The sequence below is a fragment of the Aedes aegypti genome, chromosome 2 (assembly GCF_002204515.2).
Source record: "Aedes aegypti strain LVP_AGWG chromosome 2, AaegL5.0 Primary Assembly, whole genome shotgun sequence".
NCBI lineage: Eukaryota > Metazoa > Arthropoda > Insecta > Diptera > Culicidae > Aedes > Aedes aegypti.
Genome location: NC_035108.1, coordinates 27,440,732 through 27,466,792, shown reverse-complemented (window position 1 = coordinate 27,466,792; position 26,061 = coordinate 27,440,732). Strand labels below are relative to the sequence as shown.

The window sequence follows — 26,061 nt, the reverse complement described above, 5'->3', positions numbered from 1 at the left end:
TTTACCCTTGCTTCTTTACTGGCAAATTTTGCATTTTTTATGGAAATTTTATATTTTTTTATGGGACGTTAATATTTACCCCATAACGGAACGGCTTGACAATATGGGAAATTCCATTACGGATATTGACGGCTGACAAAACGGTCCACAAATGTCCTGGGTATGTCCAACTTCCTATTGAGTTCAATAGAGTCACTAAGGTGATGCCAGTTCTAGTGGTGGCCTAAATAAGTAGGAAATTGATCCTTGGATATAACTTCTGGAAGGCATTCAGTATTCAGCCAATGATGGCAGGAGCTCATGGACTCGGAAAGGTATCTACTGTGATGTCATTGATTTCACCATATTGCCAATCCAGGCACTCCCAGAGATGAAAAAGATAGAACCAGACGAGACATTGGGTATCCCGGCGCTTGAGATATCAGAACCATCGAGCATGACAGCCGAAACTGTAGAAATTGAGCACGAACTGGTACCAGAAGAAAGACACAAAATCGATTAGGAAGAACTTTGCTTATCGAGTATGAAATTGTGTTGAATAAAGAGGCAAAACCGCACAGACAACCCTTGTATAGATGCTCTCCGGCTCTTCTGTTCAAAATGGAAGCTGAGAATGAGCGGTACATCAAAAAATGTTCTAGCGAGCTGGAACTTTCTCGCTCAACTTTTGAAAGATAAACTCCTTTGTAGAGAATAAGAATAATATGAACAATATGAATGTTGAACTGTTAAAAAAAACTTGCTTTTAAATTAGTATTACAGTGGGATTCCGGTTTTGGCAACAAAGTCGAAATTTTCAGTTGCCAAAAACGGAACCGTGCACAAATCGTAACCCATATTTTAAATTTTATTTTTCAACTTATGGTTTTGAAAACATCATTAGAATGTTATTATTGTGTTTTTCTTTCACTACTGGACTGCGATGTGCGGCTTCATAAGTGCGAAAATGCGAATAAAAGTGCGGGATTGCATCGAACCATGTTGGTGTCTTCAGTGCGCTTATTCTTTAGACTGCGATGTATAACACCGCTGAAGACACCGACTCGAGTTGATGCAATCGCGCACTTTTATTAGCATTCCCGCACTTATAAAAACTTCTGCGATAGTCCAGTGGTGAAAGAATGCGCAATACATGATCCATATGGAATCATATGGCATCGTGACTTCGGAACGGTTCACTTCGAAGCAGTTTTCCTTAGAGTTGTACTATGCTATGAATCTATAGCCCCATAATGTTAATTGTGGCAAACGCGTAACATACTTTTTACGCCCAAAAATCTTAAATGATTTTTTGGAAGCACTTTTTGTTTGAGTGGGCCTCGTAAAATCAATAATCACATAAGTGATCTTTCTTAGATAAATGAGATCAACAGAAGTTTACAGGACCCCGCTATGAAACCTCAAGAGCTTGATAGGAATCTTCAGGTGTTCATGAGGAATCTACAGGAAAACGCTAGGGCTCCGAAGCATCTTGTTAGGAATCCGTAGGATCTCGCCTAGAGTTCTCAGGATCCCGCTAAGGATTTTGCTAGGAATAAGCATCTTTGGAGATCGCTGCGATATTACTGAATATTCTAAAGTCTCCTATGAAAATTTTCAAAAGTATTTCTATGTGAGACATAGAATTTTCCTTCCTCTTATGTCGGTGCTTGTGCTCAAAGAAACTGTTCCAAATATGAAAAAAGTATTTTTTAGTGTATCTGACAGACTCACGTGGGCTGGTCACTCAGTATGAGTGCCTCAGAAAAGAGATTGGTCTCTAGTTGAGATACTAGTGGAAATTATTGGCCTCATGAAACGTTGCGAATGCATGACCAATGACAACACAGAAGAAAATAAGCGCGTACGGGAGCCCTTAGTAGTTGGTGAAATTTGGGGGACTATCGACAAAAATGGAGCTCTGGAATGTAATTGGTGTGGAGTTGACCGGTTGTTCAAATGACTAAAGCACAGACACGAAAATATTTACAAAAAATTATAAATTCTAATGGTATTCAAAAATGTTGCCAAAATCGGAGGGTGCCAAAAATGGAGCATGACAAAAACGGAATCCCACTGTATCTGATTCACTTATCCTATCCAGTAAGGTCTGGCCTTTTTGCGAATTATCCACTTCGTTGTAAAAAGAGGTGTGGATAATTCGCAAAAAGGCCAGACCTTACTGGATAGGATATGTGAATCAGATATTCTTAAATAATACCAAACTACTAATTTAAAAGCAAGTTTTTTTTAACAGTTTTATTGTTCATATCATTCTTATTCTCTACATCCTGCACCAACGAAAATTCATAATCTATGGGGAACATTGGGGAGATCTTTCGTAGATTTAGGAAAGCCGAATAGTATTAAAGGCCATCATCGACAAGAAGATGGATCGAAATCTCTCTAATAAAGATAAATAAATAAATAATAAGAAGATGGACAACATACATACTCGGAGTGCAATGATGGCGCTCATCCTGAAACCCCTGGTTTCAATTATAATTTGCTGGCTCCACCATCAAGCTAAATCCTTCACAATGCCTTAATTCCCAATAAATAAGAAGAACATTGGCGCCTCCTTAATTATGGCTTGAAGGAGAGCGAACCTTGTTCCCCTTTCACATTTACCCATTATTTAGAATATTCATTCAAGCAGTTTGAGCTCGGGCAAAATATCATCCAGCCCTGTTAGAATAAAATCTATCACAGATGGCGCTGACGTAAAACACGGAATACTAACCACATTCTATCTGTCATGCACCAATACAACTAAAAAGGCGTTTCATTTTAATAAAACTCATCGACGGACCATGATCGTCCTCTTTCCAAACCAGATCCTCGAGTGAATTAGTAGTGCGCGACGTGACTAGTTTATCCATAAATTTGAAGTAGTCATTGTTAAAAACCTCAAGTGGTGAATTTTCTAATAAGTTTGTGTTGTTCTTAATAGGCGAAAATCAAGCTGGCAAAAAGGCAGTTTTTGTTCAATAGTACGAAGTAGTGAATAGTATTACGGTATGTGGTAAAACCATTGTTTAAAAGTACTTTATGCTCATTGTATTTAATATTATAGCCAGCCATTGTAGCCATAAAAGCATCATTGTTCTATTGTTTGCTTGTGATTCACGCGGTGGATCCGCGGAGAATCCGACGTACCACTGGGAAAGCCATCTTCTGTCCGGCCGTCCGCCGAAAGTTCAGCTATTCTCCTTTCCGTCAGTCCGCCGAGGATCAAGCCACCACCAGTTCCGGCAGTCCGCCGAGTGATCAGCCGCGGACCAAGTCCCCATCCACTCAGGCAGCCCGCCGAGTGTCAGCCATTTTCCTTCCGGCATTCCGCCGAAGACCAAGCCATCTCCAGTCAGGCCGTCCGCCGACAAACAAGCCATCCGTTCGGCATTCCGCCGAAGACCAAGCCATCTCCAGTCCGGCCGTCTGCCGACCAACAAGCCACCCTTTTGACAGTCCGCCGAAAGCTCTGCCATTTTCCATCTGGCAGTCCGCCGTCAACCAAGCTGCACTAAGCTACGGCCGTCCGTCGAGTCAAACTACAACCACCGTCCGCCGAGAGTCGCCGATTACGCTTATTCCGGCAACCCGTCCAATAGCCAACCATCCACCAATCCAGCCACCCTGTGTCGTCAATATGTGCCACCGCCAGCCCAGAATGACGTCACTATGATCTTCAGCAGCCAAAACCACCCACAAGAACCCGCAAGATCGCCAAGCATGCAAGTATACCCCAAGTTTGTGACGTCACTACAATAAATACCTGTTAAGATGAATTGATTCGGTGGTCGCCCATTATTTGTAAAAGCGCAGCCCTGATTTATTAGTTTTTCACCACTTTTTCGTTTGTCCGCCTTGTTCGGGTTCATAACGGAACCACCAAGCCTCGTTCCTTGGGGATCTTTCTATTAGCATTTGAGAACCCATGGTGCTGAGTTGGTACTTCGATTTACACGTGCGACACCTGTGAATAGGGGTCCCTTTTCAATTTGTAGTTCCTGTTTGGAGTGAGTTTCTTCTTATTGGCGTAATAGTAAGTGAAAGGTAAGCCATATAAGCGACCCTAAGATACTAATTACCTCTCCTGAGAGCTAGCAAGTTACAATCCCTATCGTCGAACTCGAGTCTCTGTTCTTTGCGATAACCACACCATCAGCGCCAGAATATAATCGGAAGGATTACGTATCCAGGAACTAATTGAAGAAACACCAACATAAATTTAATACGTACAGGTCGGACTCGATTATCCGGAGTATCGATTTTTTTTCACTCCGGATAATCGAATCCTCCAAATCTATACGATGCGGTGGCGTAGCCAGAAATTATTTCTAGGAACAGTAGAGGTCTTTACAAGAAAAAAAACAAATTTTTATCAGCATACACAAAAAACCATTTTTTCAAACCCTCCTTTTCTCAAATACGTTCAAAACTGCAAAACCATTCATATTGTATATTGCAATACCAAATTATCTCAGATTTATGCATGAAAATTGAAAAACAAGAACATAAAAAAAACAAATTCCGGATAATCGAGTCTAAAATTCCGGATAATCGGATCTCGGATAATAAAGTCCCCGGATGCTCGAGGAGGACTTGCAAGCTCTTGGGGCTTTCGAACGCCGAGTGCTAAGGACGATCTTCGGCGGCGTACAGAAAAACGGCGTGTGGCGGCGAAGGATGAACCACGAGCTCGCTCAACTCTACGGCGAACCCAGTATTGTGAAGGTAGCTAAAGCTGGAAGGATACGCTGGGCAGGGCATGTTGCAAGAATGCCGGACAACAACCCTGTAAAGATGGTGTTCGCTACGAATCCAGTCGGGACAAGAAGGCGTGGGGCGCAGCGATTGGCCAGGTGGATTGACCAGGTGCACCAGGACCTGGAGAGCGTGGATCACAGTCGAGGATGGAGAGAAGCGGCCATGAACCGAGTGAATTGGCGAATTATTGTTGGCGAGGCTTTATCAAGATAATTGATGTAAAGCCAAAAAGGTAAGTAAGTAAGTATAATCGAGTCCCCGGATAATCGAGTCTCCGGATAATCGAGTCCGACCTGTACTAGACTTTATTCTACGAGTGGAGTGAGGTAGAAAAGATGATCTTGTTTATCGAGGTGACAATACTCAACTCGCATGAAGTGAGTCCCCGTTTAGGATTTCGGATGGTCGTCAAACAAAAATACCTTATTTTGCGTTAATTAAAATTTATTTTCCTCTCTCAATCCATCCATGTGCCTTACACAGGATTCCGAAGAAAGCTGAATGATCCTTCACATACCACGCAACCTCGGTTGCCCATCAGTAAGTTATTCGGATGCTCATGCCCTGCTTTCTACAGTACAAAGTGTACGTTCTAGTAGCACTATACACACACACAATCAGTACGGGACCATTGTTAGTTTGACTGACTATTTTTTCGTTTCTAACGATGACCATTATCTCATGAATTGTATATCATTCAACACATATCTAGTGGATTGGGATGTTTTTATTTTATTCGGCTGCGCTATTTTGGATACAGGTTATTAAAATTGAATATCAATAGACTATGTCAAAGAGTAACGATAAACCTTATGACAACATTTGAGGTTTGATTGATGAAGAATAAAAAATATGTTTTATAATATATCGTTTATAGAATATAGAGTCAAAACGGGAATACACAACATGGCGACATTAAACTGCCACCATAAATTTATTTTTCTTTAAATGTTCGTAACAATAACAATATATTCAGGACTGAATGGTGTGATTGAGTTATGTACAATGGTTGGGTTGACCTAAAGTTCTTAGTTTAACGAATTATGAAAACAAACTTTTAAAACACAAATCACTGGGAAGATGTCTTGAGGCACAAAGATGCAGTGTTTAGAACAAACCATCTGTTGTCGATTGGGAATATTGAGGAGGGAAGGATGCGGTGACTGGATCAGTTCCGTTGTAGTTGTAGAATCCGTTCATGGTTACGCTGCCGGCGGGAAGATTCAAAGTGATACATTCTGTTAACTTTGCGTGCAATTTTGTTCTGGCCTTTTTTCTATTTGATAGACGGCATTTGCGTGTCGCTCTTCTCAATTAAAACTAAAGGGCGGACGTCTGGTTCGACCGAAATTATTTCATATTTATAGGCTATGCATGAGTTTATCCCTAATGTTGCTGCCATTACGGTCTGTTTTTCGTATTCTTATGTTTCATAGAGCATATGGTTAGTACAAGACGGATTTCAAACTGAGGTATCAGTGCAACGTGATTGAGATGTCCTAAATCTTAAGCTGCTTCGGTGCACGAAGAATGAAGGGCTTGGCCCATATGTATGCATGTAGAACAGAAAATCACAAACCAGGCGGCTCAGATGATGTACAATGATACTGTATGATAATGATGATAGGCAATAAATAGTGTTGCAGGTATGCAAAAGAGAGCGCTGCTGATGAGATTGAGTCGTGTAAAAAGAGCCGTTCGGTACGGTTCCGGTTTTCAATGAATAGCACACACCACTCGTCGTTATCGGACGAGCCAACTCGAACCACACTTACGGAGTTAGCTCGTCGGTTTCTTTGATGATGGAGTTCGCTTCCATTGTTTCTCGTCGCAGGATCATCTCGCGAATGTGCTGCAAAATGTAAACGAACGTTTATGCAATGCTTAATTTGAAAGTAATGCAAAATGTACTTCTTGATTCTGAACCACCACTATCCGATGTTGAATGGTTGGCGACAGTTGGCAACTGCTTTGTTCCAAGTCGTCTAGTGATGCTCGTCGAAGTAGCTGGAAACATAAACGATAGATAAGTCTTCTTTTTGTAACTTACAAATCAACTCACCTTTCCCCGATTGACATGCTCCATGCTTGCGTGTCGCATCGGTTGTGTAATAGTGGATTTCCGCCGGATCGGTGTCGGACCGTCCAGCTCCAGATTCTCCAACATCTGCACCATGCTGTGTCGTCGCGAAAGCGTCACCAGTGACTGTCGATGCTTAGTGTGGTGTGCTTTTCCCATCCTGACATCGATCGCCTTGAAGTGGTTCTGAATCGCCAACCCAAGCTCCGGTGCAGCATCATCGTCCATCAACACTTTACAACCCTTGAACATGGTGTATCCATCGCACCCTCCGTAGATGTAACTTTTCACGCAAAGTGTGTACGTTTGGTCCATTTTGAGCCATTCGTCACCAATCCGCACGAGTCTGGGTTCCACGCGTCGCCCCGGCGGTTGCGTCGGATCAAATGCAAATGACATACCAGCTATTTGTGGGAAACGACCTTCCAACTTGGGATAGGTGGACACGGAGTTTTCCAACGCTTCGTGTAATACTTTACCCGTAACTTCTAGCACTATCAGTGGATCTTGCATAGGAATTATATTTACCAAGTCACGCATGGTGAACGGACCTGCCACGTGGATCTGGTCGGATCGGAATGTTCCTGAGTTGATCATGACCGCATCGGCTCCGGTTGCGGCCAGCGCTACATCACAAATCCAGTTACCCAAGTTTGTCTCCGACGTACGGATGGAAGAGAATCGTCCTTCCAAGTCGACATGGAACACACCCAAGATTTCATCCATTTTGGACTCGATCGTTTCCGAGTACTTTTTCAACTCCTCTTTCAGTTCTGGGTCTTCGTTGTACTTTGTTGAATTCACATCGACCTTCTCGACCGTAATGCTAATCTTACCATTCTCATTCCGTTCGGTATTGACACCAATCCTCGAGAACTGCCGAAAATCTGTGCCTGACTTGATTACATGTGTGTCTTCAATGTTGAGTATTTCGAACACGTGATCGTGTCCTCCCAAGATCAGATCGATGTGCCCACTCTGCTTGGCGAGTTCAATATCGTTTGGAGTTCTCATGTGCGTCAACGCAATGATGATATCGCATCCTTGATTGTGCAGTTCGTCCGCCAGCTGGTTGCCGGCTTTGATGAAATCTATGTACGTCACCTCGTTGGGATCGATCGTCGGCAGTGTGTCGAGCCATTCCTTCTCCACCAGCCCGATGAGACCTACTTTGACGTCGTTGTGGTGCAAGATGTGTGTGATCTTTCCACCTCCCAGGGGACGCCCCGTCTCGTTGTCTACCACGTTGGACATCAGCCAGGGGAATGTGGTCCTTTCTACCCATTCGGCGAGCACGTCCAGGCCGTGATCTGCGGGAATAAAATGTATTGATTAAAAGATGTATCGTGTCTTGACTTGAGATCTCTCTTACCGAAGTCGTGATTTCCGAAAACGGCGCAATGCGTTCCAACGGAATTCAGAACCGGGACCATCTGTTCGCCATGTGTGAAGGTACTCACTGTTGATCAGAGTAGAAAATGAGTTCAACGATTAAATGATTTAGGTGTGGAATACTTACGCATACTGGGCGAAAAGGCATCCCCACTGAACAACACCAGTGGATTGAGGTGGGCAAAGGTTTTGACCGCGGTGCAAAACCGGGCAGCCCCTCCGATCGGTTCCTGCTTGCAGGTCGCATCGATGTTGTACACATCGTTGTAGTGCAGAATGGTCAGCTTGCTGTGGATGTCGTTGCTGGTCGTGCTGTTCATGTTGTCTCCGGCTGCTGTCCGTTCATTCGCGTGCATGCCCTGCTTAATCAGTGTCCCCGGGTTGAGGTGCCTCAGATGGGGTATTGTGGTGACGGCTCGTTTGCCGGCTTCTCGCACTTCCACCGAAGCCTGTAGGCGAAAGAAAAACGGGGAAAATGAGGGTAAGACATTAGTTTGTCGAGTCATATTCGCGCTAATCGGATTTGTTCCAAATTACGACAACGGAAGGGGTAGAGTGAATACATTCGAAAAGGGGTTTTGTTGGGGATTTGACATGCCTTACACAAAATATGTACATTAGGAGAGTTGTGCTTTTTTTACATGAAGAATACGTTGGTGCGATAAACAGGCAAAACCAAGAATTATATTTACAGAAACGATACATTGAACCTTTCAATAGTACTCTTTTACTAACTAGGATCACTTACAATTTAGATTATGAATAGAATTGAAACTCGCAGAATTTGTCCTTATCATACGATCTAAAAAAGTAAGATTGACATAATTTCATCTAATGAATAGATAGAGATAAATAGATTGACATAAAACTTCTTGAGCTACAGATTTTAAACCTGTAGAAAGTAACTAGGGTTGTTGTCACTGATACGGCTTACCAGCCAATTGGTACTTAAATTTAAAGTTCATTTTGCATCTCAATTTGTCCAAATTGAGATTTGTGTCTATGAACTTCAGGTTTTTCTGTAGTTAGTTTTTTTTAATAAAAGATCTTCTACAGAATCATCCTTATCAACAAACTTCTAGAAAGTAGCATATTATTCTTGGTAGACATATTTGACAAACGCTTTCAGTTGTCAATTGGCAACATCTAGCTATCATTCAATCAGCTTGCTTTCCTCAATACATTTTGAAAAAGTTATTCTGAAAGAATACAGAGTTGGTAGCGGGTCTTTTTTTAGAAAATTGGTCAATATCAATGGAAGTTCTCCGAAGTCTCTTTTTTAACCAAAATGGCCATTAAAGTTACTATTTTCCTTCTCATTGCAGTGAATTTTGATTCGAATACCTTACAGTCACCCCACAGTTATGAATAGCATCTCATCAAATAGAGTTGCAATTACGCAGAACACATTTTATCTACGAGAGCCATACATCTATACAACATCGCTATCAATTATAATATGCCTAAGCATACTTTTTAAATCCGTAGGAAATAAAATGTGAGCCATATTCCTAGAAGCGTTGATTCATATCTGTGGGGCATTGAAAACCATACCACACTTGTGAATTATAAGACGATTCCGAAATAAACGCCAAGACGTATGCTTTCACTAACACACCATTCATTTACCGCGCACATAAATTGCTGTTATAGTGCTCTGATCCATAATATGAGTCGATTTGATCCATAATAAGGATCCTACTCTACCACTGATCCACATCATCCCACAGATAACGATAACGTTTGAAATTTCCATAGAAAATGACACTTCTTCGTAGATGTATTCTTGAAAACAACTATATTCTTTACTGCCTGGGAGGTGATTTTGTTTTGTACAACGTCACTATGATTTTTAAAGATGGTTTGTTTTGAAAATTGACGCTTAGTTGATCCATAACCGTGGGGTGACTGTACTAGGAATTTCCACAGAAATTACTCTGAAAATGTTTTAAAGGGCTATTCCAGTATTTCATTCAGAAATTTTTGTATCAATTCCACTGATTTTTGGTAAATACTCTAGAAAATTCCAAAGATTCCTACAGGAGTTCTTCCAAGAGAATCTCCGAGTGTCTATTCCAGTTCGTCAAAGTGCATCGTTCGAATTTTTCTGTTATTTCTCCATCCATTTTTGTGTGAATTTCTTCGTGAATTCACTTACGGTTTATCTCAAGTTGCAAAACAAAAAATGCATGAATTATTACTGGAAATCTATAAGCAAATCTTCCAAGTTTTTTTTTATGAATTCGACCAGTGATTCAACATTATGCTCCTCCATCAATTTATCTAGAAATTTCTCCAACAATTCATCCACGATTATTCCTACAATTCTTCCAAACAATTCTCGAGTAATTTTTCATGTAAAATTCTCGTTGATTCTCCAAAAAATATTTAAGGTTTCACACCAACAAATACTACCTCTGTTCATGTTCGCATAGTCGACGTAAGCGCCAATATATTCAAAATGCATGTTTTCATTGCTATGCATTATTTGCCTAACAATACACTCGTTGAACGTGCGAACCGCGTTTATTTGTTGAAAATATTTGAGTTATAATAGTAAAACGGAATAACGCGAGCACATACACCAACGTATCCGAAAAAACATACGATTTGTCTGGTGTTTGTTCGGATAATTTAGCGTATAAACCAGGTTGCTATGACAGTGACCAGGTGTTTACGTCAATTCATCCATATAATTTGCCGTGAATCGCAAGTCAGTCCCATCTGTAAAAAGTAGGCATTGAGAAAATGGGCTTTCAAACTCGTTTTCCATACGAATATTCAAAAAATTCCAGAGGATTATAATATGTTTCAATCTTAATGAAACTTTCACAACTTGCTTTTTACTACGATACCTTTTTGAGAAAAATATAAAGATGATCAAAACAAGTTGCATTTTTGTGTTTCACGGTGCAAAAATCTGTAGCGGGACTAATATGCGGTTTCTTTTCATTATGGGACAATTTGACTTGCTGTTTTTCCCTAATTTTTCCGAATAAATCATATTATTTCATTAGTGCAGCTGAAAGAGCATTGGAAGAGATGTTGAAAACTGAACTGAACTCAATTTTGACGAAAATGCAGAAGGGACTGACTTGCGATTCAGGGCAGTAATTGTTCATCAAACACACTGTTCCTTCGGATAAAATGATGTATGCGTTTTTAGTTGACAAAAGTATGAAATAATACAACAAACCTTCCTAAGTGAACTTTTGAATTTCATTCTTTAGCTAATTCACAAACTATTTGATTGAAATTGTTAACTGATGCAAGCTTGCAGCCGGGAACAAAAAAACCGCATTTTATCAACAATGATAGTGCTGGTGATTACGTCGACCATGGGTAGTACAGTAATATTACCGTTCATTCCTTTACAAGTTTCTTCAGAGATTCTGTTCAATATTTTTCAAGGAATACCAATATGATTTTATCCAGGGATTCAGTTGATTATTTTTCCAACTCATTCATCTAAAAAAACGTCCAAGACATTTCCTCAGAACTTAGAGAGTTTTTCAGAACTTCTCATAAGAGTTCATCAGTTCACTATATAAATCAAATTATATCAGCGGTTATTTCAGGGACTGTCTTAAAAAATTCTTGACGATTCCCTGGAGACATTCCCGGGAAAAATCCTGGATAAGTTCTTTAAGTCCTTCCTTGAGAAATTTCTCTGAGAATTTCAGCTGGACTTTCTGAAGAAACCATAAGCGGAATCTCTATCGGAGTATTTTCTAAAGATATCCTTGCAAAATTCTTGGTTGAAATGTTGAAAAAACTGAACGACAATTCTGAGGAAAATCTGAAGAAATCGGCGGAGGCGTATTTGGAGAAAGTATTCCTTGATCTTTTAAAAATGATCTAAACGGAAATCTTGGTCGAACTCGATTGACAAATCACTATTTAATTTTCTTGTGAAATTCCTGAAAAAATAGAGAAAATCTGGAAAGAAATGCATACAGTAATACTTATAATGATTAAAGAATAACTTCTGAAAATGGCCTGAGTTTCAGCATGCAATTTATTTCAAAAATTTTAGCTCCGAAACAGTTGACAATGTTCTATGAAGAAGTTGCATTGAACCGTTTGGGCTAAAAAATGTACATTGAAAAAATAATTCATTTTTCCAAAAACAAAGCTTATATTTGCAATTAGGCAAATTGAAACATAGTAAAAGTTAGTTTTCATGGCTACCTCGATGGTTCTTTGGATCGCAATTGCACTGGTTTTGTGTTCTGTAACTCGATACTGATACTTGATGGTCCCTTCGAGTTATGGAGAGTTGACTGTAATTTAAAAAATGGCTACTTCCAGAGAAGTGATCATGATAACCATAATGTTTCAAAATTATTTTAATCAATCGTCTTGTTCCTATCAAGATTCCACGGTGAAAATTGGAAAATATTTTAAAATATTTGTTTAAAATAAAATTTTGTTTTATTTTTGTAAAAATGATAATAAAATGAAATAATGTTTCAATAGGGTCGGTGTTCCCTTGGTGGACAGTCCCCTATAGTCGCACTAGTGGCTTTTTACGGCCGTTTTGCTATAAATCTTTTCAAAATATTTTTTGACATGAAGGTCAGGAGCTATCAATCTAAGTACCATTTATACACAGCTTGATTTTTTCAAAAAATGATCGAAATAATTAGTTTTGCTTAAAATTTGAGCTCCCTTGCGCCTTTAGTTAACCTATTGTTCCTATAGTAGCACTACTGAGAGAAACTTTTTTTTATTATACAAAATAATTGATGAAATAAGAACTTTTTTTACATCAATCGAAAGCTTTTGATCCACACTGTGTAGGAAAAATATAAAAGTTTTGTAAAAATACGATTTTGATAAGTATTTTTCCAACGCCGTGATGCTAGTGCTACTATAGGAACAGGAATTAGAAATAGTGCTACTATAGGCACATGTATTCCTATAGTGGCACACGCGATAATAAATAGAAACATTTGAGTTTTCGTAGTTTTCATATTTTTCCCATAAAACCAAGATAAAAAGCTTTCAGATGATGTAAAAATAATGACGCTAGCGTTATTTTTCGATTTTCTATGATTTTTTGTTCTTAGCTATGCGGCTATTGGTACATCGACCCTATATATTTTTTTCTTGTAGCTCAAAGGGTTCACTTCAACTTCTCCATAGAATGTTTTTCTCTGAAATCAAGAGTTTCGGAGCTATAATTTATCAAATCAATTGCAAAAACTCATAGACCATTTTCAGAAGTTATTCTTGAATTAAAATAATCGATTTATTTAGAAAACAAATATTCTCTCATACCGAAAACATGTGTAAAATTGAATCTATTCTGAGAAGAATTCGTCTGTAGTAATAATGAATAAAAAGTTTATCCAACGTTTTGATTAAATTATTTGCTATCTTCTATTGCGACGATAAGTGCTTTGTATCTTTAGGTTAGTTCGGGGTTAAGTTTATTGATATGCGTTTTATTTCGTTCAAGCAGATAGGTGAATTCAATTAACTCGTAAAAGTTCAGAACTGCTACGAAAATAACATGACAAATTGTTGGTAATTTAGCTTATTTAAGGTTCGCCAAATCAGGATGATAGTGATGCCGAACACTGAACTCCTAGGTATAAGAAATTAAAATAATGATTGAAATAATACTAATAACACTTGTGACAGTATGTGCAAAAAAGAACTAAATAATAATAATAAAAACAAGATGATTAACATACAGCGTATATATTTAGTGCAGTTTGGTGGAAATGTGGAACAGTAACACATATCATGTCTATATCATGTCGGTTATTATAAATTCCCATGCGTATCCATCAATTTTGATGGAGACGCATGATAACTTATATTTTTACGAGGTGTCTCCAAAATACACTTTGGGCTGCCAAAAATTACGAGACCGACTCGTCGTATACATGTTGGAATGGTTACACTTTCTATCTAACATTCACGGAATCACAAGCACATTCATTACATATTCTAAAGCGAGTTAACATCGACTCAGTGAACAGTTCCCCGCAGGCACCTGTTTCAGCCATCCGACGACATTTTTGAGCCCCTGCGACACTTCCGATGTTTCAATGCTGGTCGATCCACTGTCTACCAGGTCGCCCCATTTGGAGCGGAGCGCCGCCTGGGACGCAAAGCCGGCCATCTGTCGTCAGGCAGGGTCTCAACGGTCACTCTCACTTACTGTGGAACTGCTGTTGCTTCTTTCGGGTGGTGTGAATCCCCCGTCGTAAAATGACTCTGAATGATGAGCACACGTCCAATAGCGAGCATCAGATGAAATAGTCAGCAGCGATAATGAAACGAAGCAGATGAGAATATGAAATATGTATTGATTGCTAAATTCTACGAATGGACTGTAACGAAAATATATTAAATTTTGAGACAAATGGACAGGATGAATGGCGCTGGATGGAAGGAATTGAAAGAACGGGATGGACAGTACACAGGATGGATCGACCAACATCGATCAAACTTTGAAACGCCAAGTTGAAAATAATTACAATTGAGCATTTTTCTTTTCTGTTGCCAGCAGGAGAAAGCGTACGCATTTGCAAAAAGGTTCAAAGCGGAACCCGCCTGTGATGAGTTTCAATGGCCGTTGGCAATGATTTGAATGATAGCATAAAAGTATCGTCATTACCTACCCACCAAGTAATTCTTTCCTACACAGCAGCGCTCATTTCGTAGGTCCTTTGACCTTTTGTCTTTCGACCTATAGTCATAGATTCTCATTTAACCGCTCAAAATTCAAGAAGTGAAACGATTGAATATATTATTGTTGTAACGAAAAGTAACGACTCAATGAAAATAATAATTATTTTGCAGTAACGAACTACCTTTCAGTGAGAAATAATACCTCCACTATTAGTACACTGTTCCTTTAGTTGCGGTATGTTTTTAATGTTTGTTCCTATAGTTGCGGTATCCGGTGTTTTCTTATGGGATCCTCCATTATAGGAACATTTTACCGTAACTATTGGTACAAGTGAGAGAAGTTTAAGCAGCTTTGGTGGTGTTTCATCAATTTTGAAGCAATTTTATCAATATGTTCAACTATTTCATGTATTACCAAGCCTATAGGTCGATTGGCAGTGTTAATTTTGTAGCTAATTTATTCGAACTCCAATGGTACTACCATAACTATAGGTACACCCTCAAATAATTTAGAATGCCGAATCTCGGCTAATTTTAACCGAAATCCGCACTGCCAAGTCGGTGGACAAATAAATTTTCTGGGATCTCAGGAAATAAAAGCCGAGTATCAGTAAAACGTGCTTCGTTGCTAAGCAACCGGACAATTTATTAACTGAGCCTCGGTTAAAATCGGAAAACCGAGATTCGCACAGCCGAGCTCGTGAAAAATAATCTAAGTGTGTAAGTCTTGGTTTATTTTCAAACAACTTTCCCAATTTAACCTAAAATATTCTATAGCATACGTTCATGGGTGATGTATTTGCAAATGCTGAACAATAAATAGAAATTCGTATTAACATTACTCTATAGGGCCTTTCACTCTATTGGGCCTTTGACATGGTCTTCAAAGGCATAATTTTCACATTATTCCAATTTATAAGTAACTTCTCCGCAATTTATGAGTAATCAATCCATGTTCAAACCTCCAATTATGACCCAATGATTGCTTACGTGCTACTTCGCAGGTTCTAAATTCCTAGACCAAGACTACTAGTCGCGGCAAACATTTAAAACTGATTTTTTATGTAGGGGAATGTGGGGCAAGATGAGCACCCGGGGCAAGATGAGCACCCCTAGTTTGTGTCGTTCCTTACCGAATTTTTTCAATAAATTATTTGGGGTTCAGATGAATATCATAAAATTAATATGACGGCCATAAATTTCAGCAAAAAAATCAACAGCACAACGTAAATATTGTCAAAAATACATAGTAGTCCAAAAATTTACCTTTTCATATAAGATTTGTTCATTTGAAAGTGATATTTTTGTTGCGTAAACAAATTAATTCATATGTTTTTGGCCGTATAGTTATAGAACAATCTTCTGTAGATAATCAGGAGCAAAACTTTTATCAAATTTGAAAATTATTTCAATTGTTTTGATTATATTAATAAGTTTTCACCCTTGGGGCAAGATGAGCACCAAAATTAAGTAAAAGTGTGAAATTATAGAACCACATTTAGCTGTGGGCTTGACATACGGTATACCCTTTGCACAAAACTGTTTTTCTAAAAAATATATAAACAAACAACAAATTTGATCGTTTTTTAGGTAAAATCTTAGCAATTTGTGAAAAGTTATTTATTTTTTTATAAAAGTTTCAAAAACTAAGCTAGTTGAAGATAAATACCGTCAGATATTATAGTTAATATCTTCGGATATTGCAAGCATTGAAAAATAATAGTTTTCTTTAGTAAATTGCATCTTTTTATGGGGGTGCCCATCTTGCCCCGCAGGTTTTTTGCCCGATGATAAAAAAGCTATTTTTCAACGTGTTATTTGAAAAACTATTTATCACTTTTTAAAACTTTTAATGGTTGGAGGTCAAAGTAATAATGTAAAAGATAAGGATGGTTACCAATTTCACCAAAACGTTCAAGTAGGCTTAAATCGCGCATATCCTTAGGGTGCTCATCTTGCCCCACCTGACCCTATAAGCATAATTGCCCATATAACTCAGAACTCCCCTCTAGCGGCGTCATAAAAGCCAATAACATAAATAACTAACTGTGCCATGGAGCAAACCACTCCCTCACGGCCGCGGTTTATCAGCAGCACCTCCGAAATGTGTGTACAAACAAATTGACGTTGAAGGTGCTCGCTGTTCCCTTGTGAAGTATCGGGAAACCGGTTTGATTTCGACAACATCGCAGGTCACCGACCTTGGCCAATTCGGTTATTGAGTCATCCATCACATCCCGATTGCGTTAAGAGATACGTTGTATTTACGTTCCTCGCCGTATATTTCAGGGCTTTTGATGTTGACACCTACTTCCTGGAACTCGGAACCGGTGCGGTAGGTTGACGCTGAATAGCGGGGATGTTTATCGAAATTTTGTCAAGGCCAAGACCATTGATGGTAAGCTTCCGGCGAGAACGTAGGATTACAGCTGACGTCAAAGCTTCACAATCGTCAACAACGTGTCAAGGTCAAGACCATAAAATGAGAAACGGGGAGAACAGTCTCACCTACAATTTTTGGGGGACCGCGTTCGTCAAAAAGAGGTCAAAAATATACCATTGACAAAAGAACGGGAAGCTTCGCTAAAAATACGGGCTAACGATGAGTCGTTTCCTGGTGACAAACGCGTATGTTAGCGAACTGTTGTTAAACGGATCGGATTTATGGCATGGCTATGACAAGCGGTGACGACAATGGCGTCAACGAACGACAATCAGTCTCATGTCGTGACGGAAGGTCAATTGAAGGCTGATTAAGCGGAGTTATTGTAGGATTTGTTTTCTCTTTTGGGATGATAAATTTTGAAATTGATAATATTCTGAGTGCGATAAATTCAAAAATGACAAGCCATCGAAGATTCAGGGTCTACATACATACCGTTACTTGTTTTATTTACACAGTACAGTTTTTTTTATTGAACGTCTGTTATCTGTGGTACATCTCTATGCTAGAGCAAAAATCTCTTTTAGAGTTGTATGAGGATTCAAAACAAAAATACGTTAAAATTTCCGCCAAACGTATTGCCTCAATCAGTGGTAAATGTAAGTACAGTGACTCAATTTCATTTTCGTACGGGGCACTGTTTCCATATCAAGTTGGTATAAAACTATTACATTGAGCATGGACTTCGATATACTTTATCAATAACGAAGGTCATAGGTGTCATCTATTGTTTGACAATGACAAACTGTATTTATTTGCTTAAATCTTTGGATTAATGGAAAAGTATTGAGTTTATGTCTATAATTGATTCAATTCAATATTCGTACACCTAATAAAAAAGATATGTATAACATTCAAAACTATTTTTTAATGGACTAGATGATTGCTTAAGTTCTTCGTTGTGTGCACAGTACATATTTGGAATATTTATAAGTGGACATATTTGAAACTTAAGTAAATTTAAGAAAAAATCCACTTTTTCCCTGTTTTTTTGCTAAAATATTCTATAAGTCTATTGTTCGACTTACATTTTTTTTCCAACATCACGTCCTTAAGAATAATTACAGCGAATATCACACAAGTTTCAAAAAAATATAATCAGTTTCAGAGTAGCTAGGAGTAAAATCGACAACTTATACTTTTGGATCTAAGATAATATAAAATTTACAACAAATCCAAAACCAAAAATTTCAGTCAATTTCTCTCAGTTTGGCTCCTAAATGGATATACATAATCCATTGTTAATGTTCCTATCAAAACATTGCGTAATTATCATTTTAAAATTTTTATTTTACTACCAAACATGATTACAGAGAATTCTAGAAAAAATATTATTGCCGTAACCGCAACACAAACCCTTTTTGTAATGATGAAAACAGCAGGATATATTCTAATAAAAAATATATAAATGCTCTCTGCTCATTCAAGTTATTTTGTGTTATTCTTACAAAATCAATAAATTGCAAAATAGGGTGCTATTTTGAAAATAATTTGAATATTAATTTAGAGATAATTGAATATTGCGATAACATCAATTATGTGGAGGTTTGTACAGCGTAGTTAAGGGTACTTTATTATAAAATGTAGTTCGTAGTTCAAATTCTTTTTACAGACAAGTTCAAAATTAACCTTTATCTGTTGTTCAGAATGAACATTTGGCTTACATCGATTGAAAATATCATTTTAGAAGAGTTTTGAAGTTATGGCACAACCATTTTCTGAACTCAAAAGTGATAAAAACTTTTGATGATTCCTGTAAACTGTATACATTTCAACTAAATTTCTATCAGAGCTCACGAATATAAATAATAGTTTCGATCCAATGACAATAATGAACGTTATTGTTCGAATTATTGGATTTTATTGCAAAAATCATTGGAAAACTGGATTTTTCCATAATTACATCCTAATTTCATATATGTTCGCTAATAAATTGTCCAAATGTACTTTACTACATCTGAACATCATAATAAAGCACTTCAGCAATCAAATAGAGCTTTTACATTTAGTTTTGAATGTTGTACGTTTGAATTTTGGTAGGTGTACGAATATGGAATTGGGTGAATTTAAGACATAAATTCAATGCTTTTCCATTAATCAAAATAAAGAATGTAAATGGAAACATTTTGTGATTGCCAAATAATAGATGACACCTATTACCTTCAATGTGGATAAAGTATTTTAAACTCAATACATCATTTAATAGTTTTTTACTAACTTGATGTGAAAACAGTATCCTGTACGAATATGAAATTGGGCCACTGTATCTTGAAATGTTCCATATCCACCACAGATCATCATGGGAACTTATCAATATCAGCGTGTGTTGTCATTTAAAATGGTCGTTTAATTTTGTACACATGTTTGAAATTGGAATTGGATGTCCGTTTTCTGCGAACATATTTCTTCTCAGATTCAACTTTAAGGTTTTTTAGTATGATTGAAGAAGAAACTTATCAGGAAATTATCGAGAAGTTGTTGAGGAAATCCCAGAATGGATTTTTAATGGAATTTTTTGAGGTATGCATAAAGAAGTTTCAAATGGAATTTCGGATGAAATTACTGATATAAGTTTTGAGAAGTTTCTAGAGCTATGGTTCTCAACCTTTTTAAAACTGTAACCTCCTTTAGATATGTACAAGTTTTCATGAACCCATGAAAATAATTATTTTTAAAATCAAAATTTAAGCAACGAAGGATTTGACCGAATAACAATTGAGTTAAGCAAATGCCTTATATCTTGAAATCACATTAAAGTTATGTTTCCAGAAGTAATATAATCTTCCCCTCTAAAATCCATTAATGTTGTTCCTAGAAATCCAACAGGGCTGCAAATTATGACAAAGACCGCCAGCTAAGGACTGCGTACTTAGCCTCTGTACGTTCTGAAATGCTGTATCACATCAGCTATAACTAAGATGGCAGCCCCATCAACGTGATGTACGTAGCGCGACCCCAGTAAGGTAGCATACCGAATTCATTACCCACCACGAAAAATGGAGAAATAAGAAGAAACGAACGTTGTTTTCGGCAACCGACCTGGCAACGAAATAAGGACTATAGGCCAGGGGAAGGGGAATTCACCTAGAGTGAATTTATAGCAAATGTCTCGACAGCCGTTAGCGAGTCGTCGAGTGATGCTTCAACGCCTGTTTGCCTTCGACGTTATCAGAAATAACATTGACTGTAGCAGCCTTCTGGAGAATGTCAGACTAAACGTGCCCATTCGTCAGCTTCGAAACCGCCAACTGTTGTGGATTCCTGGCCATAGCACTCTTTACGGACTGAATAATCCCTTTGATATATGTTGTCGACTGTTTAATCAAGTGTGTAATGTGTTCGACTTTAATATTAGTAAATTAATTTATAAGAATAGGATGAAGTGAATTTTAACAGTCTGTGCAACTTCCAAGTTGAAGATGAAGCAAATAAATAAATAAAGACCTATGGAGAATGCCCAAAATAGGACGTGAAAATTGTCATCAGCGACGCTAATGTGCAGGTCGGAAAAGAGGACTTCTTCCGCCCTATCATTGGTACAGAGAGCCTTCACTCTGTTACAAACGACAACGGCCTACGTTTAGTGAACTTTGCTGCCACCAGGGGGATGGCCATCAGTAGCACCTGCTTTGCACGCAAGAATATCTGCAAGCACACCTGGCAACACCCAAATGGCGAACTTTGCAACAAAATCGACCATGTTCGGTAGACGGCCGACATTTTTCCGATGTCATTGATGTTAGAACTTTCAGGGGTCCTAATATCGACTCAGACCACTATCTCGTTGTAAGCAAAGTTCGAGCGCGATTATCAACCGTTTCGAATTCTAGGAATTGACAATCGTTGTGATTCAATATCCAACGCCTGTCAGCGGATGGTGTAGCAGCGGACTACCATCAAAAGATCGACGAGCGGATTAGCGAAATCAACGAAAGCGTCAACCTGAGCGATCTGTGGAAGTCAGTCCACAGAGCGGTGAGCATAGTAGCGCGAGAAGTGGTATGTACTGGTCAACGAAGACCAAGGAACGGTTGGTTCGAAGAGGAGTGCCAGAGAATAACGAACGAGAAGAACTTGGTTAGAAGCCGGATGCTGGTCACCCGTCAGAGCAGAAAGCGGTACAAGGAACCAAGGGCAGCCAAAAACGGATCCATCGCAGAAACGAAAAGGAGCATGAAAGAAGCAGTAATTGCTCAGGCGCAAGAAGCTATGAAACAGAACGACATACGACGGTTGTACGAATCCGTCAATGGTGTGCGGAGAAAAACAGCGCCGTCTCCCGCCATGTACAACGACCGTGAAGGAAACTTGTTGACAGATAAAACAATGGTAGCCGCCAGGTGGGGGGCAGATAGCCGTAGCGGTAAACGCGCAGCTATTCAGCAAGACCAAGCTGAGGGTCGTGGGTTCGAATCCCACCGGTCGAGGATCTTTTCGGGTTGGAAATTTTCTCGACTTCCCAGGGCATAGAGTATCTTCGTACCTGCCACACGATATACCCATGCAAAAATGGTCAATTGGCATAGAAAGCTTTCAGTTAATAACTGTGGAAGTGCTCATAAGAACACTAAGCTGAGAAGCAGGCTTTGTCCCTGTTGGGACGTAACGCCAGAAAGAAGAAGCCGCTAGGTGGAAATAGTACTTCGGGTCATTGTTAAACGGAGATTACGGAAGCGGATCTGGTAGCAGAATCCAAATCGATGACGATGAATGGGCTGTGTAACCTCCAACGCTAGATGAGGTAAAAAAAGCTATCAATGGGCTGAAGAACAACAAGGCTGCTGGGAAGGACGAGTGAGCAGCTGCACGAACTCCTTCACCGTATAGTTCCGATATGGGAGGAAGAACAAATGCCTACTAGTTGGTTGGAAGGTCTCATTTGCCCTCTGTACAAGAAAGGGCATCGAACCCAATTACCGAGGGATAACACTCCTTAATTCGGCGTACAAAATCATTTCTGGAATTCTATTCAACAGATTGAGACCATATGACGAGTCCTTTGTCGGCGAATACCAAGCTGGTTTTCGAGAGAGCCGATCAATGACAGATCAAATGTTTACTCTGCGTCAAATCCTAAATAAATTCTGGGAGTACAACTTGCAGACTCATCATCTGTTTGTAGATTTCAAAGCAGTATACGATTCAGTGAAGAGAAACGAGTTGTGGCAATTTATGTTCGAACATGGCTTTCCGGCGAAGCTGATTAGACTGATTCGTGCAACGCTTGATGGATCGAAATCAAGTGTGCGGGTGGTGGACGAGATTTCGTCATCGTTCGTAACCTTCTTCTTCTTCTTCTTCTTCTTTTTTCTGGCGTTACGTCCCCACTGGGACAGAGCCTGCTTCTCAGCCATGTGTTCTTATGAGCACTTCCACAGTTATTAACTGGGAGTTTACTATGCCAATAACCATTTTTGCATGTGTATATCGTGTGGAAGGTACGAAGATACTCTATGCCCTGGGAAGTCGAGAAAATTTTCAACCCGAAAAGATCCTCGGCCGGTGGGATTCGAACCCACGACCCTCAGCTTGGTCTTGCTGAATAGCTGCGCGTTTACCGCTACGGCTATCTGGGCCCCCCGTTCGTAACCTTAGATGGATTGAAACAGGGTGACGCTCTTTCTAACTTGCTGTTTAACATAGCGCTCAAAGGTGTTATCAGGAGAGCCGGTGTGCAGAGAAGCGGTACCATTATCACACGTTCTCATACGCTCCTTGGCTTTGCGGACGATATCGACAGGAAGAAGAGGCCAGCAGTGGAAGAAACGTTCGTGCCTTTCAAGAGGGAGACAGCGAGGATCGGGCTCACGATCAACACCATAAACACGAAGTACATGATAGCTGGTGGTCAACGTGGGTCCGGACGTGTTAGTGGTAGCGAAATGGTGCTAGGTGGTGAAATGTTTGAAGTGGTGGAAGATTTTGTGTATATTGGAATTCTAGTGACATGCGATAATGATGTTACCCGCGAGGTGAAAAGACATATTGCAGCTGCGAGTCGGGCTTTCTACGGGCTCCGTAACCAGCTGAAGTCCTGTAGCTGAAGTCCCGTGGCTTTTTGCAGTTGAGGAGGATTTAAAAGCACTTAAGGTGATTATAAAATGAAGCCAAACTTTGAGTTTTTAAAAGCACAAGACTGGAGAATCTGTCAACAGTTCGCGTTTAAGGGCCCTATTTTATAAGTCGACTGGAGTCACTGTCGACCAAAAATTTCGCTCGACTTGGCTCTATCACTCGAGTTTATCGATAGTTGTCACTCTATGTGACTGGATAACTATGGGAGTCGACGGGTGACATCTGAAATATGCATGCTTACTTTGATCGACAATGACTCCAGATGAGTCACATGAAACCGCTCGGACCCTAAAATCAATCAAATTGCTTGCTTGCTGGTGATGACCAATGGGATAAATATTCAACGCGGAGCGCTGTTTGGTTCTCAAGTCCTGTGCTCTTGAAAATTTGAGGTGTGGCTTCGTTTTATAATTACCTTAACGTTCAGGGCGACTGGAAGCGATTGGCCCAAGACCGAGCCCAGTGGAGAAGACTCATCCATTCGGCGCAGATTCATCGTAGCCAATTGTAGCCCATCAAGTATCAAGTAAGAAATCCAACAAGGATCTTGGATAATAATGCGCCAGTGGTCAAGCCTGATATGCAAAATGGTCTAGCAATGACATCGCTATCAACCACAAGCGCGATTTCTTCTGGAAACCACCACAGATCATGTAATAAAACTCTGGAGAAGTCCAGCAATAATTTGATATACTGCCAAACAAAGCTAGCTATGTAATATATTTCCTAAAGTCCACTAGTTAAAAATCATCAAGTTAAAAATCAACAAGATTGTATAGATCATGTTCATGGGATGTTTCCAACAGCAAATTACGCCAAACATTCATCAGACTTCTGCAGAACTTCGTCGTTTCCTCAGAAATCCATTCAAAAGATCTTCAAGATTTGAAATATTTCCTCGGGATGTCTTCCAATGATATTATCAGAAATCCAAAAAATATTTGTCAGAAATTCTCTACAGATATTGCCCTAAACAGGGACGAAAATACTCAATCTACCCTCGCCTACATTGATACTCGCTGGGTGGAATCTTCGTTGATTTTTGTTTGTTTTTATCCTCACCTTGACAACACAACAAAGATTGGCAAAGCGCTTGCGTAAGATTTTCAGTTTCCTTTTAACCTGCGCTACTCAACCGCTTTGTGATAATCGGAAACAAAAAATGATATTCATTCTAACTAGCTCGACTTTTTTACATTCCGCTTCGGGAAATTGTATTTTTTGCACGAGGCACACTAAAGACGCGTCAATATAATCGATTACGTGCATCGGATCGTTCATTATCCCTATAGCAGCATATTTTTCAATTAATATGAACCTCATTGATACTCAATTTTCTAAAACTGACACTCTTCTGCTTCTGATTATCAAAAATACCAACGACATACGGGCATCGTTGTTTGTTTTGCCAATCTACTTTTGTGCCATCTTCATTGAGCTCTCGCCGAGCGGTGTCACGAACACGTGCGCAAATTTGCTGGTTGAAAATATTGCCGTTTGATTTTGCTGGGAACAGCTGATCTTTGTTTATTTTTTCAACCAGCAATCTTTATGTAGTGTTGGTGACATGTAACGTGTATGTACACGAGCGCAGAAACCACTATGGACCGATGCACGAGTTCACTAATTTGACGTTTGAGCGGTGCCGAGTTCATTCGTTTCCATGGTCACATAAATAACACGGCACCGCTCAAACGTCAAATAATGAACCCGTGCATCGGTCCATTGGTACAATCATATTGGTGGTGGTGCGGTTACTTTGATGGTGGCATAAATGTCGGTGAATTGAGTATAGTGAGCATGATTTTTTTTCGTCCCTGGCCCTAAATATTCCTGCCAATTTCTCTGGAATTCGTTATGGATTGTTTTGTTTTCATGTTAGTAAAATTATTTAGAGCTCGTAATGGGTGTTGGACTTTTTCGAGGACCTTGTCCAAAATTCGTGCAGAATCTTCCCAAAAATCTAACCAGAATCTGATAAATATCTGCTTCAGAAAATGGATGGAATGCTTTGTGGGTGATGAAAAGATCTGCAAAAAATATGTATTAGGATTCTGCTGATTCTGTGATTTACACGATTCCAATCAGTCAAGATTTTTGGGAAGAAATTGTCTGGGATCTTACCATTATTTAAACAAAGATATCTCCCAGGAATTAATCAATTTTATAGGAATCTGGTCAGATTGAACTTCGTCAATGATTGAAATATGCTAGAAATATGTCGTGGATATCTTCAGGAACAGGGATTGAATCCTGAGAAAATTGAGAGAATCTCTCACGTATCGCTCTCTGTAACTATCATAACATGCTGCACATTAGGGATGGTACACAAATTATGTCACACTAAATTTCGACTTGTTCGACCCCCCCCCCCTTTGTCACGTTTTTTGTATGAGTTCTTCAAAAATTTTGTAAGGCTTGTCACGCTTGGCTTGACCCCCTCCCCCCCTTGGACCATGACGTTATTTATGCATGACCCCTTATGAGACACTGTTTATCGTATACTGCTACAACTTTGATCAGATTGGGGAATAGTAGTGCAAGATAAAACCCCTCTAAACTTGATCCAAGCCTGGGGGACACTATTGCTATTGGAAGTTCGTGGATTGTTTATCGTAAGAAAAACACCTATCCCCAACGGTAAACAAGCGAGAAAAATGGATTTTATCATTGC

At 39.3% G+C, this 26,061-nt stretch overlaps 1 protein-coding gene and 1 long non-coding RNA gene across 7 annotated transcripts in view; one reads left to right on the top strand and one right to left on the bottom strand.

Moving 5' to 3' along the window:
- The first annotated feature begins 2,690 nt into the window (after positions 1-2,690).
- LOC110676632 lies at positions 2,691-3,767 on the top strand. The gene is made up of 2 exons (XR_002500586.1): positions 2,691-2,997; positions 3,056-3,767. It is a non-coding gene; the product is annotated as an uncharacterized LOC110676632 (long non-coding RNA).
- Positions 3,768-5,479: 1,712 nt separating this feature from the next.
- Positions 5,480-26,061, bottom strand: part of LOC5575910 (trifunctional nucleotide phosphoesterase protein YfkN) — a 95,124-nt gene continuing 74,542 nt past the window's right edge. For 2 of the 6 annotated variants that reach the window (XM_021840351.1, XM_021840352.1), the window contains exons 2-8: positions 14,229-14,452; positions 8,349-8,670; positions 8,202-8,288; positions 6,812-8,139; positions 6,661-6,756; positions 6,525-6,601; positions 5,480-5,956 (exon numbers count right to left, since the gene is read on the bottom strand). In XM_021840351.1, the coding sequence (XP_021696043.1) occupies positions 5,857-5,956; positions 6,525-6,601; positions 6,661-6,756; positions 6,812-8,139; positions 8,202-8,288; positions 8,349-8,670; positions 14,229-14,357 (2,139 nt within the window). In that variant the 5' untranslated portion in view covers positions 14,358-14,452 and the 3' untranslated portion in view covers positions 5,480-5,856. Of the gene's footprint in view, positions 6,602-6,660; positions 6,757-6,811; positions 8,140-8,201; positions 8,289-8,348; positions 8,671-14,228; positions 14,453-26,061 lie in introns of all 6 variants that reach the window. The other 4 variants (XM_021840354.1, XM_001662236.2, XM_021840353.1 and 1 more) reach the window with 3 other exon arrangements.